This window comes from Perca flavescens, chromosome 8 (genome assembly GCF_004354835.1).
Source record: "Perca flavescens isolate YP-PL-M2 chromosome 8, PFLA_1.0, whole genome shotgun sequence".
Classification (NCBI taxonomy): domain Eukaryota; kingdom Metazoa; phylum Chordata; class Actinopteri; order Perciformes; family Percidae; genus Perca; species Perca flavescens.
Genome location: NC_041338.1, coordinates 36138620 through 36152049, shown reverse-complemented (window position 1 = coordinate 36152049; position 13430 = coordinate 36138620). Strand labels below are relative to the sequence as shown.

The 13430-nt window shown below is 45.1% G+C and overlaps 2 protein-coding genes across 2 annotated transcripts in view; one reads left to right on the top strand and one right to left on the bottom strand.

The window, feature by feature from the left end:
* The window catches only part of immp2l (inner mitochondrial membrane peptidase subunit 2), a 178973-nt gene that overhangs the window by 122889 nt on the left and 42654 nt on the right, over positions 1 to 13430 (top strand). The gene's annotated exons all lie outside the window — the stretch shown is intronic.
* On the bottom strand, positions 1136 to 3247 carry LOC114559593 (leucine-rich repeat neuronal protein 3). The gene has a single exon (XM_028584335.1). The coding sequence runs from the start codon at positions 3245 to 3247 to the stop codon at positions 1136 to 1138; it is 2112 nt and encodes a 703-aa protein (XP_028440136.1).

Genomic DNA, 13430 nt, shown 5'->3' with positions numbered 1-13430 from the left:
CACAAACACACACACACACACACATACACGTTTGTTTCACTATCTTTGTGGGGACCGTCATTGACATAATGCATTCCCTAGCCCCTTACCTTAACCTTAACCCTTACCCTTACCCTAACCATCACCACTAAATGCCTAACCTTAACCCTTACCCTAACCGTAACCATAACCTAATTCTAACCCTAATCCTAAAACCAAGTCTTAACCCTCAAACAGCCCTTTAACCTTGTGGGGTCCAGCATTTTGGTCCCCACGAGGCTGTGCAGATCCCACAAGTATACTGTATTCCCCGGTTTTTGGACCCCACGAATATAGTAAAGCAAGCCTAAACACACACACACACACACACACACACACCAAAAGAGTTGGAGATTGCATCGCATTTCCCTAACAGTGTTAGAACGTTTGCCTGCTGTAATTGGGTTTGTCCACAGCAGATCTCGCACTTCTGCTGCCGTACGATTCGGACAGGGACACAATAAGATTTATGAGCCTCATCCGTACAAATTAGTGTTTTGCATTTCAAAGACAACTGTTTGTTTTTCGTGGCAAAAGACATATTTTAAAGGGCATGTTTGGCCATAGAAAGTGTTTTTACATTCAACGAGAAAAGATTGGAGTTATAAGACACCACACAGGTTTAATGAAAAATGTATTTGTTCATAAAATTGTTTACATTATAGTCGGTTTAATTGTACACTAGATTAACAATATTTTTTTTTTCCTCCTCCTCCTCCGTTATAAACTATCTTGGCTTGGCACCGTTTAATGTAACAGCAAAGAAAATGCTTTTTGCAGACATTAAAGCCGTCTCAACAAAGTATTCAATACAGAAGTTCCCGCTGTGCTTTACTCCGGTCGCACTGCATGATTGACCAGTAGCCATGTAGATTATAGTCAAGATATCTGCCTGATTAAGCTTGTTATAATGTTTTGAAATACAAAATCATCTCTGCTTTTAGCTATTCGTGTAAGTGTGTTTGCATTTCTGCTCTGATGCCACCCAGCTGAGTTCCAGTGCAAAATGTCCCATCGAAAGTCTCGAAAAGAGTGCACATAAATCACATTGTCCAGTGTCCATCACTCTTCGTCTTCGCTTAATCCCAAAGTGCTTTTTCCTGGACAAGGACGTTTCTTACATGGAGTCGTCCGGTAAGTCTATTACAGTGGCCCTCACCTTGATCCCAGACGCGCCAGATTCCAGGAAATCGGAAGAAGCAGAGGAAAAGGAATGAGTGCTGGGAATCAGCAGCGTTTCAGCCGGGTCTGCTATCAGTTTCCTGTAAAACACTTGGCTGGACAGAGACGTATAGATGACGGAGCAAGCCACGGCAACCACGATGAAAAACACAGCGCAGGTAGCCATCACCAGACTGTCCCAGTTCTCACTTTTATCCCTTGGGATCGGTGCCACCTTTGTGGTCACGTTGACACAGTCCCTGCTGTATCCAGGCTGTGCTGCAGTGACCCCAACACAAACCTGGTAGCGAGTGGAAGGGTTCAGCTGCTTGATGCGGTACTCTTTGACATCAGAGGGAAGCCTGGCTGTGAATGGCGCCGAGAGGCTGCTGCCGTCGGCTAAAACGGACCAATTTAGTTGCGATACCAATCCCCCCGCACTCTCCCAGGAAACCCTCACAGAATGAGACTGGACAGACGTGATATAAACATGTAGAGGTCGATTTGAAGGCTGGGTAACGTATCCGTCCACCGCAACCAGCACGGACTTGATGTCTGCCCCGACAAGGTTGTGGGCGATGCAGGTGTACGAGCCCGCTTCCTGCTCCGTGGCATCGTAGAGATCGAAGCTTCCCTCGGGGTGCATGTAGTACTTATCGGACACACTCCCAGGCAGGACCCTGTCGCCCGCTGGTGTCACCCAGATAATCTGAGGCTCCGGTTCTCCAAACGCCCGGCAGTGCAGCGACACAGACCTCCCTTTGCTGACTTCGACGCGCACCGGGAGACTCCCAGGTGAGATCAGGGGAAGGCAGATTTCTGTCATCTCCCTGAAGTGCACCTGTTGGACGCGCTGGCCTTGGTACTCCGGTGGCTCGACGCAGTACAAAGAGTCAGGCTCCATAAACCGAACCGCGGTCCTGTTCATGTTGACCCAGCGGATGACGCAGTCGCAGCGGATAGGGTTGCTGTGCAGACTGACCTCTCGCAGGTTGGGCAGGGACTCCACGGTGCTGCGGTGGATCGCGCTCAGAGCGTTGCTGTTCAGCATCAGAGTCTCGAGTCTGGGAAGCTTGTGGAAGGCCCTCGGGTGTATGTAGGACAGCCGGGGATTATTTGTGGCCTCAATTTTTGTCAGCTCGGGCAAGTTGTTGAGGGCAAAGCTGTCGATTGACACAAGCTTGGGCATGCTGTTGATGCCGAGCTCCTTGAGATGCATCATGTCCATGAAATCACCTCTTTGAATCCTCTCAATCGGGTTCTTATTCAAATCCAGGAACTTCAGGTTCTGGACTCGAGTCAACGCCACTTGAGGGACTCGATTGAGCAGGTTGTCAAAAAACGAGATGCTCTCCAAACTTTCGAGACCAACAAAAGCATTGTCCGGCATTTCGGTCAAATTCATCTTGGCGAGCACGAGGCTTCGTAGGTTCCCCAGGGGTTTAAAGTTCATGTCCGAGAGCTCTATGATGGGGTTTTCTCCCAGCATCAGTATCTCCAGGCTGGGGAGATGCCGGAACCACTCGCTGTTGATGCTGGTCAGTCGATTGGAGTTGAGATGGAGCCTCAGCAGCCTGTCCAGGCCCTGGAATGCTCCGGGGGCAATGGAGAAAATCAGATTGTGGTTAACGTAAAACTCCTGGAGGTTGGGAAAGGAAGCGAGGCAGCTGTCCGATAGCTCCTGAATCCAGTTCTCCTCTATGTGGAGTGACAGCAGCTGGGGGAGAGACCCCAGATAAACATCGCCCAGCGAAGAAATGTTGTTCTGAGACAAGTCGATTTCAGTGATGTTGTCCAAGTAATCCAAAGCCTTCTCCACGTTAACAATGTTGTTCGTCTGCAGCAGCAGCACTTCTGTTTCCGAGGGGAGTCTCTCCGGTAGCACCGAGAGGCCCAAATCATTACAGTCCACGGTGGCAGCCTCGGTGTAAATAGAGCTGGGTGAGAACCAGGGTCGTATCTCACATCGACACAATGCAGGGCAGTGAGTGGCCCCCTGAGAGGCCAGAGCAAAGGCAGCCAGAGACAGTTCAGCCAGCAAACAAGCCACAACTGCTGTCTCCTTCATCTTGGCCCCTGTATTCCCGTCAGCCAGTAATTGGCCCTTATGGAGTCGGCTGTTAGCACTTTTACCTTCACAAATAAAGGCTCATTTGTTACTGCGAAGCAAGACGGAGTGGATTTCTGCTGACGCCTGGTCCCCGAAGCTTTTGTGCTCCTGTTGTCTTTCAGCTCTTGGCAAAAGAGAGGCTATCTTTCAGTTCGGTCCGTGCCAGGTTGTGGTGCCAGGTTATCGTGCACGCTGCGATATGTCAAGGTGGGTGTATCCTTCAGGGAGAGGCGCTGTGCAGCAGAGGAGCGGTTGAGCAATGCTGTGGCTTCGGCTGGGGAGGAATCACTCTGCCTTCCATCATTATTATCCTCCGTCGCTGTCAGCGGTGTCAGTTTCCATCTGGGGAGACAGGAGCGAAAAAAAGGCCAATATAAGATGAGATATGGAGACATATTGACATTTAGGTGTATTGAGACTTATTAAGCCCCCTTTTCAGCCTCATTTGATTTTTATTGCTTTCCTCGCACCATCAAAAATTGTAAGTTATGATTAACTTGACCTTATGTATATTATTTGGCAGGTTTGAAAGGGGGAAAAAAAGGTACTTTTGTGGTCTCTCTGTAGGGCGAAAGAACAGGCTGATGTTTTATTTCATAGATTTCTTTTTTAGTGAAAGCAGTAAAATAAAAGTGTCCTAGAAAAGATGGAGCGCTGAGATGATTGCTCAAAAGCAGAGGTGGAGACAGATGTTAACACTGGGAGCTCAGCTCAAAACTGTGGGGGTGGGGACATGCTTCATTTACAGCAGCTATATAAACTATTTTCATAATACAATGCCTTAAAATCTGTATTATTTGGGAAAACACGAGAGTTGCAGCATCCTCATTCTGACATTTCTGTTGCTTTTTTCACAGTCGTCGCTTTTTCTACATCCTGTTTTGTATCTTTATCATTCTGAAGACAGAACGCAACACATTTTGAGGATTTTTTTCACTCCTGCAACCTAAAAACAGAGGCAGAAACTGTCAAGTGTTTCTGTTTTTAAAGCTAACCCTAATGGCCTGTTCACACCGGGACGAATTTCGCGCGCGATATTGGCCGACGTTTAACGCCTCGTGACTAAACAAAGGGCGCCAATGTGAGTGTGCACACCGACGCGAAAACGCCACAGGTAAAAGCATCATTTTTTTATTTTTAAAACGCCTCGGGTTCGTTTTTTTTTGGTTTGAAACTAAAACTGAACCGACCAATGAGATGTGAGCTTTTGCTCACGTGTCTGGAGCTTCTGAAGTTACTGTAAAACACAACTTGGGGGGCGCTCAAACACATTAAACGGTCTTGCCGAGCACACATACGTAACGGCGAAGAAGATATACGGCAAGTATAGCGTCTACGCTGCCGGGAAGAAATAAGACGAGGAAGTGCGAGGTCGAGATGAACGTAAAGCTGCTGGTCTCGTTGGTGTCGGAACATAAAGAACTTTACGACAAACGTGACAGCGACTACAAAAATCTTGACAAAAAAGAACTGCTATGGAGTGGTGTTGCAGAGCAAATGGACCTTGATGGTGAGTTTCATTTCACTTAATTGTCTTTCATGTACACAGGCTTGTAAGTTTTTCCCACAAACGTTTGACAATCGCCATGTCAGGGAATTAATTTGCATGTTCACTCGGCTCATCGTCAGCGAAAATCGCTTGGGTGTGAACACAAAAAAACGCGTTGAAAAACGCTGGCGAATAACGCGCGCCAATATTCGTTTTGATGCTAACAAGCCATCACCTCCCGTTAGCATCCCATTGACTCCCATTCATTTTGACGTCACTTTGACAGCGAATAACTTTTAAAGTTAAGCGTTTAAAGACTCTATTTGTCCATTGTTTATTTCTAAAGAAACACGACAATGTATAAAAGGCTCCATTACCTCGTACCTCACGTTATGGCTCCGTAGCAGACGCTTTTATAAAAATAGGCTAACGATTGGGTCATAACCACGAGACTTACTGTCACACAGTAGAGGAATTACCGTATAGTACAGGAGAAGCTCACAGGCAGTTTGGACTTCCATTATCTGTTTAGGTTTAATGACTAATGTTAACTAGCATGTTAGTGATCAGTAATTAGCCTGTGTCTATGTTATCTCCTTACATATACCTACACTCTCCGTCTCTGTGAGATTGGGAATGATTGAGATTTCTCTCTCACAGCTACCAGAAGACTTCACACTTTCAGACACGTTGCTCACGTCACATCTACGTCTTCAAGCTCAGTTGGAGGCTGCTCAGTAACACTCAGCCAGCACCGGGAAAGAGACTTCTGATATCTCTGAAGTTTGGACACACCTTCTCATTCAATGTGTTTCCTTTTTATTTTCATGACTATTTACATTGTAGATTCTCACTGAAGGCATCAAAACTATGAATGAACACATATGGAATTATGAACTTAACAAAAAAGTGTGAAATAACTGAAAACATGTCTTATATTTTAGATTCTTCAAAGTAGCCACCCTTTGCTTTTTTTGATAACTCTGCAAACCCTTGGTGTTCTCTCAATGAGCTTCATGAGGTAGTCACCTGAAATGGTTTTACCTTCACAGGTGTGCTTTGTCAGGGTTCATTAGTGGACGTTTTTCCCTTATTAATAAAAAAGCAAAGGGTGGCTACTTTGAAGAATCTAAAATAAAAGACATGTTTTCAGTTATTTCACACTTTTTTGTTAAGTACATAATTCCATATGTGTTCATTCATAGTTTTGATGCCTTCAGTGAGAATCTACAATGTAAATAGTCATGAAAATAAAAAGGAAACACATTGAATGAGAAGGTGTGTCCAAACTTTTGGCCTGTACTGTATGTCTACCGTCTATGCTCACCAAGGGGTCCTGTGCTGAGACTCCCCCCTCGGCTGCTTTTTGCATAATTCATGCGGCGCTGTGAATCAGCGTTGTTGGTACAGGTGATGGTCTACGGCTCGTGTCGACTGCACATATTGATGTTTTGATTAATTCGCGACCCGGAGTTACGGAGCGAGATGAAGCTGTCGGTGTAACGGGTGCAGCAGCTGATGAGGACGAGATATGACACCTCATGCATACATTAGCTGGTTTATGGAGGTCTGGGTGGCCAGGCTGGCAGGAGTTAAAGAGGTCCTCTCTCACTGTATTCTCCCCTCTCTCTCTCTGTCTCTGTCTCACTCTCCTTCTCCCTCTTTCTCTGTCTCTCTATCTCTCTCTCTCTTTCTGTCTATCTCTCTCTCCTCTTTCTGTCTCTCTCTACCTCTCTCTCTCTCACAATCTCTCTCTCTTTCTCTCTCTCACTCTCTCACTCTGTCTCTTTCTCTCTCCTCTCTCTGTCTCTGTCTCTCTCTCTCTATCGCCCTCTCTCTCTCTCGCTGTCTCTCTCTCTCTCTCTCTCTCTCTCTCTCTCTCTCTTTCTGTGTCTCAATCTCTGTGTTTCTCTCTCTCCCTCTCTATCTCTCTCTCACACTCTTTCTCTCTCTGTCTCTTTCTTTCTCTCTCTCTCACTCTCTGTCTCTCTCTGTCCCTCTCTCTCTCTCACTCTGTGTGTCTCTCTCTCTCTGTCTCTCTCTCTCTTTGTCTCTCTCTCTCTCTCTCTGTCTCTCTCTCTCCTCTCTCTCTCTCTCTCTCTCTCTCTCTCTCTCTGTCTCTTTCTCTCTCCCTATCTCTCTCTCACTCTCTCTCTTTGTCTCTCTCTCTCTCTGTGTGTTTCTCTCTCTCTCTCCCTCTCTCCCTCTCTCTCTCTCTGTGTTTCCCTCTCTCTCTCTCTCTCTCCATCTGTGTGCAACACCACACACACTTCCATCCCAGCTGCTGCGTGACGAGAACAACCCAATCTGTCGTTATACTCAGCGCCGACACCTCCATTCACTCCACACCTTTTAATTAGGAGATTCTTTTCTTTTTTTTCCTTCAAATTTGCATCCTCTCATCCTTACGTGGCTCGCCTCCATTTGCAATCATTCCTCGCCTGTCTTCACTGTGCTCTTATGCAACTCATTTAGACCCCTCGAAGGCATCCATCTCCATCTCCGTGTCTGTCTCCATCTCTTTCTCTGTCTCCGTCTCCATCTCTTTCTCTGTCTCCGTCTCCATCTCCATCTCTGTCTCTGTCTCTGTCTCCATCTCTGTCTCCATCTCCATCTCTGTCTCTGTCTCCATCTCTGTCTCTATCTTGGTCTCCATCTCTGTCTCCATCTCTGTCTCTGTCTCCATCTCCATCTCTTTCTCTGTCTCCATCTCCATCTCTGTCTCTGTCTCCATCTCTGTCTCCATCTCTGTCTCTGTCTCCATCTCTGTGTCCATCTCCATCTCTGTCTCTGTCTTTGTCTCTGTCTCCATCTCCATCTCCATCTCCATCTCTGTCTCTGTCTCTGTCTCCATCTCTGTCTCTGTCTCCATCTCTGTGTCCATCTCCATCTCTGTCTCTGTCTTTGTCTCTGTCTCCATCTCCATCTCTGTCTCTGTCTCCATCTCTGTCTCTGTCTCCATCTCTGTCTCTGTCTCCATCTCTGTCTCTATCTCTATCTCTGTCTCCATCTCCATCTCTGTCTCTGTCTCCATCTCTGTCTCTATCTTGGTCTCTGTCTCGGTCTCCATCTCTGTCTCTGTCTCCATCTCTGTCTCTATCTCTGTCTCCATCTCTGTCTCTGTCTCCATCTCCATCTCTGTCTCTGTCTCCATCTCTGTCTCCATCTCTGTCTCTGTCTCTGTCTCCATCTCTGTCTCTATCTCTGTCTCCATATCTGTCTCTGTCTCCATCTGTGTCTCCATCTCTGTCTCCATCTCTGTCTCTGTCTCTGTCTCCGTCTCCATCTGTCTCCATCTATGCCTGTGTCTCCATTTCCATCTCTGTCTCTGTCTCCTTCTCTGTTTCCCAGAAAGAGGAGCAGGCCCCAGCCAGCGTTCTGGCGTTATGTAATTGCTTCTCCACAGAGATGGAAACAACACGTTCATGTACAGTATTTAGGCAACAGCGGAAAAACAACTTGTATGCTAATGATGCGAGCTGGGTTTGAATGCTAAATTGAGTGTTTGATAGTGGATGTTCTCTCGCATGGGGTTGGAGAGTCTGCTCTCAGGAGACGCTGCTCTCCGCTAATTTAATTTCTGCTGTTAATTTGGCCTGCTCTCTTATTACTTAACACTAAGAGCCTGCTGTGACTTCTCTCATTTCTCCTTCATGCACGCAGTCACACACACATGCACGCATATACACACACACACACACACACACACACACACACACACACACACATATACATATACATATACATACACACACATAGATACACATATACACACACATTTACACATACAAACACACATATACACACACACACGCACACATATACACATACACACACACATATACGCATACACACACACATATACACATACACATGCGCACACACACACACACACACACACACACACACACACACTCACACACATAGATACACATATACATACACATATATACACACACACGTATACACACACACATACATGCACGCACGCACACACAGCCATACACATACACACACACACGCACACATACGCATGCGCACACACACACACATACATACACACACACGCACATACACACACACACTCGCTCACACACACACACATACACACACACACACACACACACACACACACACACACTCGCTCACACACGCAAACACACACACACGTCTGTCTTCATAAAAGCTCAGTTTTTCTTGAGTTCTTTGCCCTGTTGGTAGTTCACACATCAGCACCCAGCAGCTCTAAGCCATGTTTCTGTTGTTTGCCAGCAGACAGAATCGACGAGGAGAAAAACCTTCACGCAATGCAAGTTATCGGGGAGCAGAGAGCTGTTCCCCCCCTCCGGTGGCGTTGGCTTATAGAGTATGATGCCATGTCTCTATTAGCTCTCTTTTTTCCCCCTCCACTCACATTGTGCCGCTCCAACACACAGAGAGGAGAAAGCACCTCCCGCTGTTGATAAAAGTATTTAGTAATGCATTAAACTACCCCGAGACAGACCGGAGAGCCGCTCTGTTTAACTCGCCATGCACTGCCGGCCTGAGCGCTTTTTTTTTTTTTTTTTTTTTTAAGTGCTGAGTATTGACATTCTGTGAAATGGATTAAAGTCGCCTCAGAATGTAAAATATTTATGTATTTCTTATACAGCGGAGAGAGAGCGAGAGAGCCCTGAAAGCCCTGAGCTCTTATTGGCGCTGGCGTTCCTAATGTGGCAGACATCTCATAAAGTGGTCCCGCTCCGCCATGTTTTATTCAGCGCTCAACAGCTACCGTGTTGAGACCATGGCTCTTCAGTTTCTGGCTACTTCACGTGCTTTTACCTTTAACTTATGGATCACAAATGAAGAATACTTATTCGATACTGGAGATGAGAAAAAGAACCGGACAGAAAATGACCCCAAATCAAGGGACATTGTGATTTATCTATCAATCTTATCTCGCCAGAAAGTCAATTAGTGTGCAGTTATTTCCCAAAAAGTCAAACTATTGACTAAAAAATAGTAAATTGAAGGTTAGACCGATTTATTTTCTCACTTCTCCTCTTTTTGGCGCCATCCGTTTGGTTCCATTTCTGCCGCCACGTCAGTCCAATCCCAAACAGAGGTCAATTGAATTTATATTTTTTTTGGCATTCACGGCTCGGAACAAAAAGACATTTAATAATGTCTTTGCGAAACCAATGTCATGTTTACTTCAGAAAATCCAACTCGTTCTCACGAGTTCTGTATCTGAAGTCTCTTTTATATAGACCTTAGTGGTCCCCTAATACTGTATCTGAAGTCTCTTTTATATAGACCTTAGTGGTCCCCTAATACTGTATCTGAAGTCTCTTTTATATATAGACCTTAGTGGTCCCCTAATACTGTATCTGAAGTCTCTTTTATATAGACCTTAGTGGTCCCCTAATACTGTATCTGAAGTCTCTTTTATATAGACCTTAGTGGTCCCCTAATACTGTATCTGAAGTCTCTTTTATATAGACCTTAGTGGTCCCCTAATACTGTATCTGAAGTCTCTTTTATATAGACCTTAGTGGTCCCCTAATACTGTATCTGAAGTCTCTTTTATATAGACCTTAGTGGTCCCCTAATACTGTATCTGAAGTCTCTTTTATATAGACCTTAGTGGTCCCTAATACTGTATCTGAAGTCTCTTTTATATAGACCTTAGTGGTCCCCTAATACTGTATCTGAAGTCTCTTTTATATAGACCTTAGTGGTCCCCTAATACTGTATCTGAAGTCTCTTTTATATAGACCTTAGTGGTCCCCTAATACTGTATCTGAAGTCTCTTTTATATAGGCCTTGGTGGTCCCCTAATACTGTCCACCAAGTGCGTTTAGATATGGTGCTAAAAGCAGAATTTTAGCGTCAATAACAACGCCAAAGGTGCACCACTGTGAACTATTAGCGTTGGAACTCCATGTGGGACACCAAGGAAACGCCACATGTTGGACACAATCCAGGTCTCCTGGGTGAAAGTCCTGTGTTTGACCCATCTTCCCCCCCACAACCAAACCCCCCCTATGCTGATTTTCGCACTTTCATACTACTCGCTACGGCGTCAATTCACACGCAATCGCAAGGTAATGTAAGTCAAATGGAGGCCAAACGGCACAAAGGCATACGAATTGGCGTGTCATACATACGCCACTTTCGGGGCTGATTTTATAATTCAGTTCCTCTGGACCTTTGTCAAGAGTATTTCCAAATAATAATTAAAGGACCACGCCGACTTATTGGGACTTTAGCTTATTCACCGTAACCCCCAGAGTTAGACAAGTCCATACATACCCTTCTCATCTCCGTGCGTGCTGTAACGCTGTCTGACGGCTCCAGCGGCATCAGGCCAGCACAGAACATGCAGGTGAATGGTTCCAGTAATCCTACTGCTCCGAATAAGTGACAAAATAACTCCAACATGTTCCTATTTACATTTTTTAGTGATTTGTAGAGTCACAGCGTGTACAAAAAACAACGTATCATGAGACACAGCCGTCTTCTAACCGTAAACAAACCGGGAACTATATTCTCAGACAGGCTTGCTGCAAAGCAAATCGTCCCACCAAAGTACTATATTCTTCCGCCTGAGAATATAGTTCCTGGTTTGTTTACGGTTAGAAGACGGCTGTGTCTCATGTCACGATGTTTTTTGTACACGCTGTGACTCTACAAATCACAACATGTTAATAGGAACATGTTGGTGTTATTTTGTCACTTTTGTCACAATTCGGAGCAGTAGGATTACTGGAACCAGTCGCCTGCATGTTCTGTGCTAGGCTAAGCTAATGCTGGAGCCGTCAGACAGCCTTACAGCACGCACTGAGATGAGAAGGGTATGTATGGACTTGTCTAACTCTGGGGGTTACGGTGAATAACCTGAAGTCCCAATAAGTCGGCGTGTTCCTTTAAGTCAAGGAATTAAGGTCCAGAGGAACCGAAACATGCAGAGAGAAGAGCCTTTTCCCAAGTCTGTGATATTTTTAATGCGCCTGCCCGGAACAGTTGGTTGATGTGAAAATAGTTTCCTTGAAAACAGACAAAGAGAATAAATCCAGAACTTTTTGAATGATTACCAACCCTCCAATAAATCCATACAGTTTATGCGTCTCCAACTTTCGTGTACTGTAACTAACCGTTAGTTTCCGTGGGGCAGTGTCAGCGTGATCGAAACTAATAAAAGATGCTGCAGTGCAATCAGTAATGGGGATGGATGGAATAAATAAACAAGATCTGACACATTTATCGATTCAAATTTGCTGTGAAAACATCCATAACATTAGCAAGGGGATCAGATAAATAACTGTCTGTGTTTTCAGATGGAATAAACCAAGCAGTTTTAAAGGTCCAGTGTGTGGGAATTTCTCCCGTTTAGCGTCAAGATCATATATCGCAACCAACTCTCTCGCGCCTCGCAGTTTAAAGTACGTATTACAGCTACGGTAGCCTTCAAGCTTCAAAAAGCTGGTCTCTTGCTCTTTTCAATATCGTGTTATTCTTCAAACTTGGAAGCTACGATACCCATTAGCAGCATTAGCAGCATTAGCAGCACCTGTGAGTTTATCATGTGACAGCAAAAAACTCGAAAGGTGGAACATCATGCCCTGTATGTCCATTACCGGCTAACGATATTACAAATCCCACTATGGCCAGACCAAGACCCGCCCTTCAATAGCGTTCACACGCTACTATTGGCCAGGCGTCCATGCTTACATGTACAGGCAGTGGTGTATTCTAATGTATTGTAGTGGGTATACTGTACTGTATATTGGCCTATATATATATATGGGCTATATTTGAGCGTCAGCAACTTAATTTTGGTTGCATTTGGATACGCATTAATGCACCAATTTATACCTTTATAGCCTATGTGAAGAAAAAGAACACAGATGACAATTCAGAATATGTCAAACATATAATGGAAAGTATGTTGTTGGTGTCATCGGGAATTTTAAAGTGGGTATATGGAAATCCTGGAGCTTTCTTAGTGGGTATACTGCGTATACCTGCGTACCACATAGGCTACACCACTGTGTACAGGTCCTATCCCCTGACCAATCCCCTAACCCTAACCTTAACCACTCGAGGTGAAATGCCTAACCCCAACCAATCGGGCTGCTTCGTAGGGCGGGTCTTGGCGTGGCCATAGTGGGATTCGTAATTTTGCTACCGGCTAACGTATTTCAAGATGGAACATGAATATGGAGCGTTTACTCCACTTCATGTGAACGTAATTGTAACATTTCTAGCCAATAGGAATTCTTGGAATTGATGGTGGAGGTAAATATTCATGAAAAAGGAGAAGTTTGTGAACCGGGCAAGACAGATTTTAGATAAGGAACAACTAAACACGTTACACACTGGGACCTTTAAGATGGAACAGACCAAACTGTGTGTGCTGCAGGCTTTAAAGTCCATCTGTAATTAACTCTTATGGGCTTTGTGGCTCTGATGTATCTTTGCGTTCCTTCCGTATAGATTTCTTGTTAATGACTCTCATCCCTTACAGACAGGCGATGTAATGGCCATCAGATAATCTTTAATGTTTAGTAGCTGCTGAGGTTGTTTATTTTTTTCCCCGTTAGAATCAGCTGGAATCAGTCTACTGTCGGTTAACCTCTCACAACCGGCCACAAAGCAACCACCCAC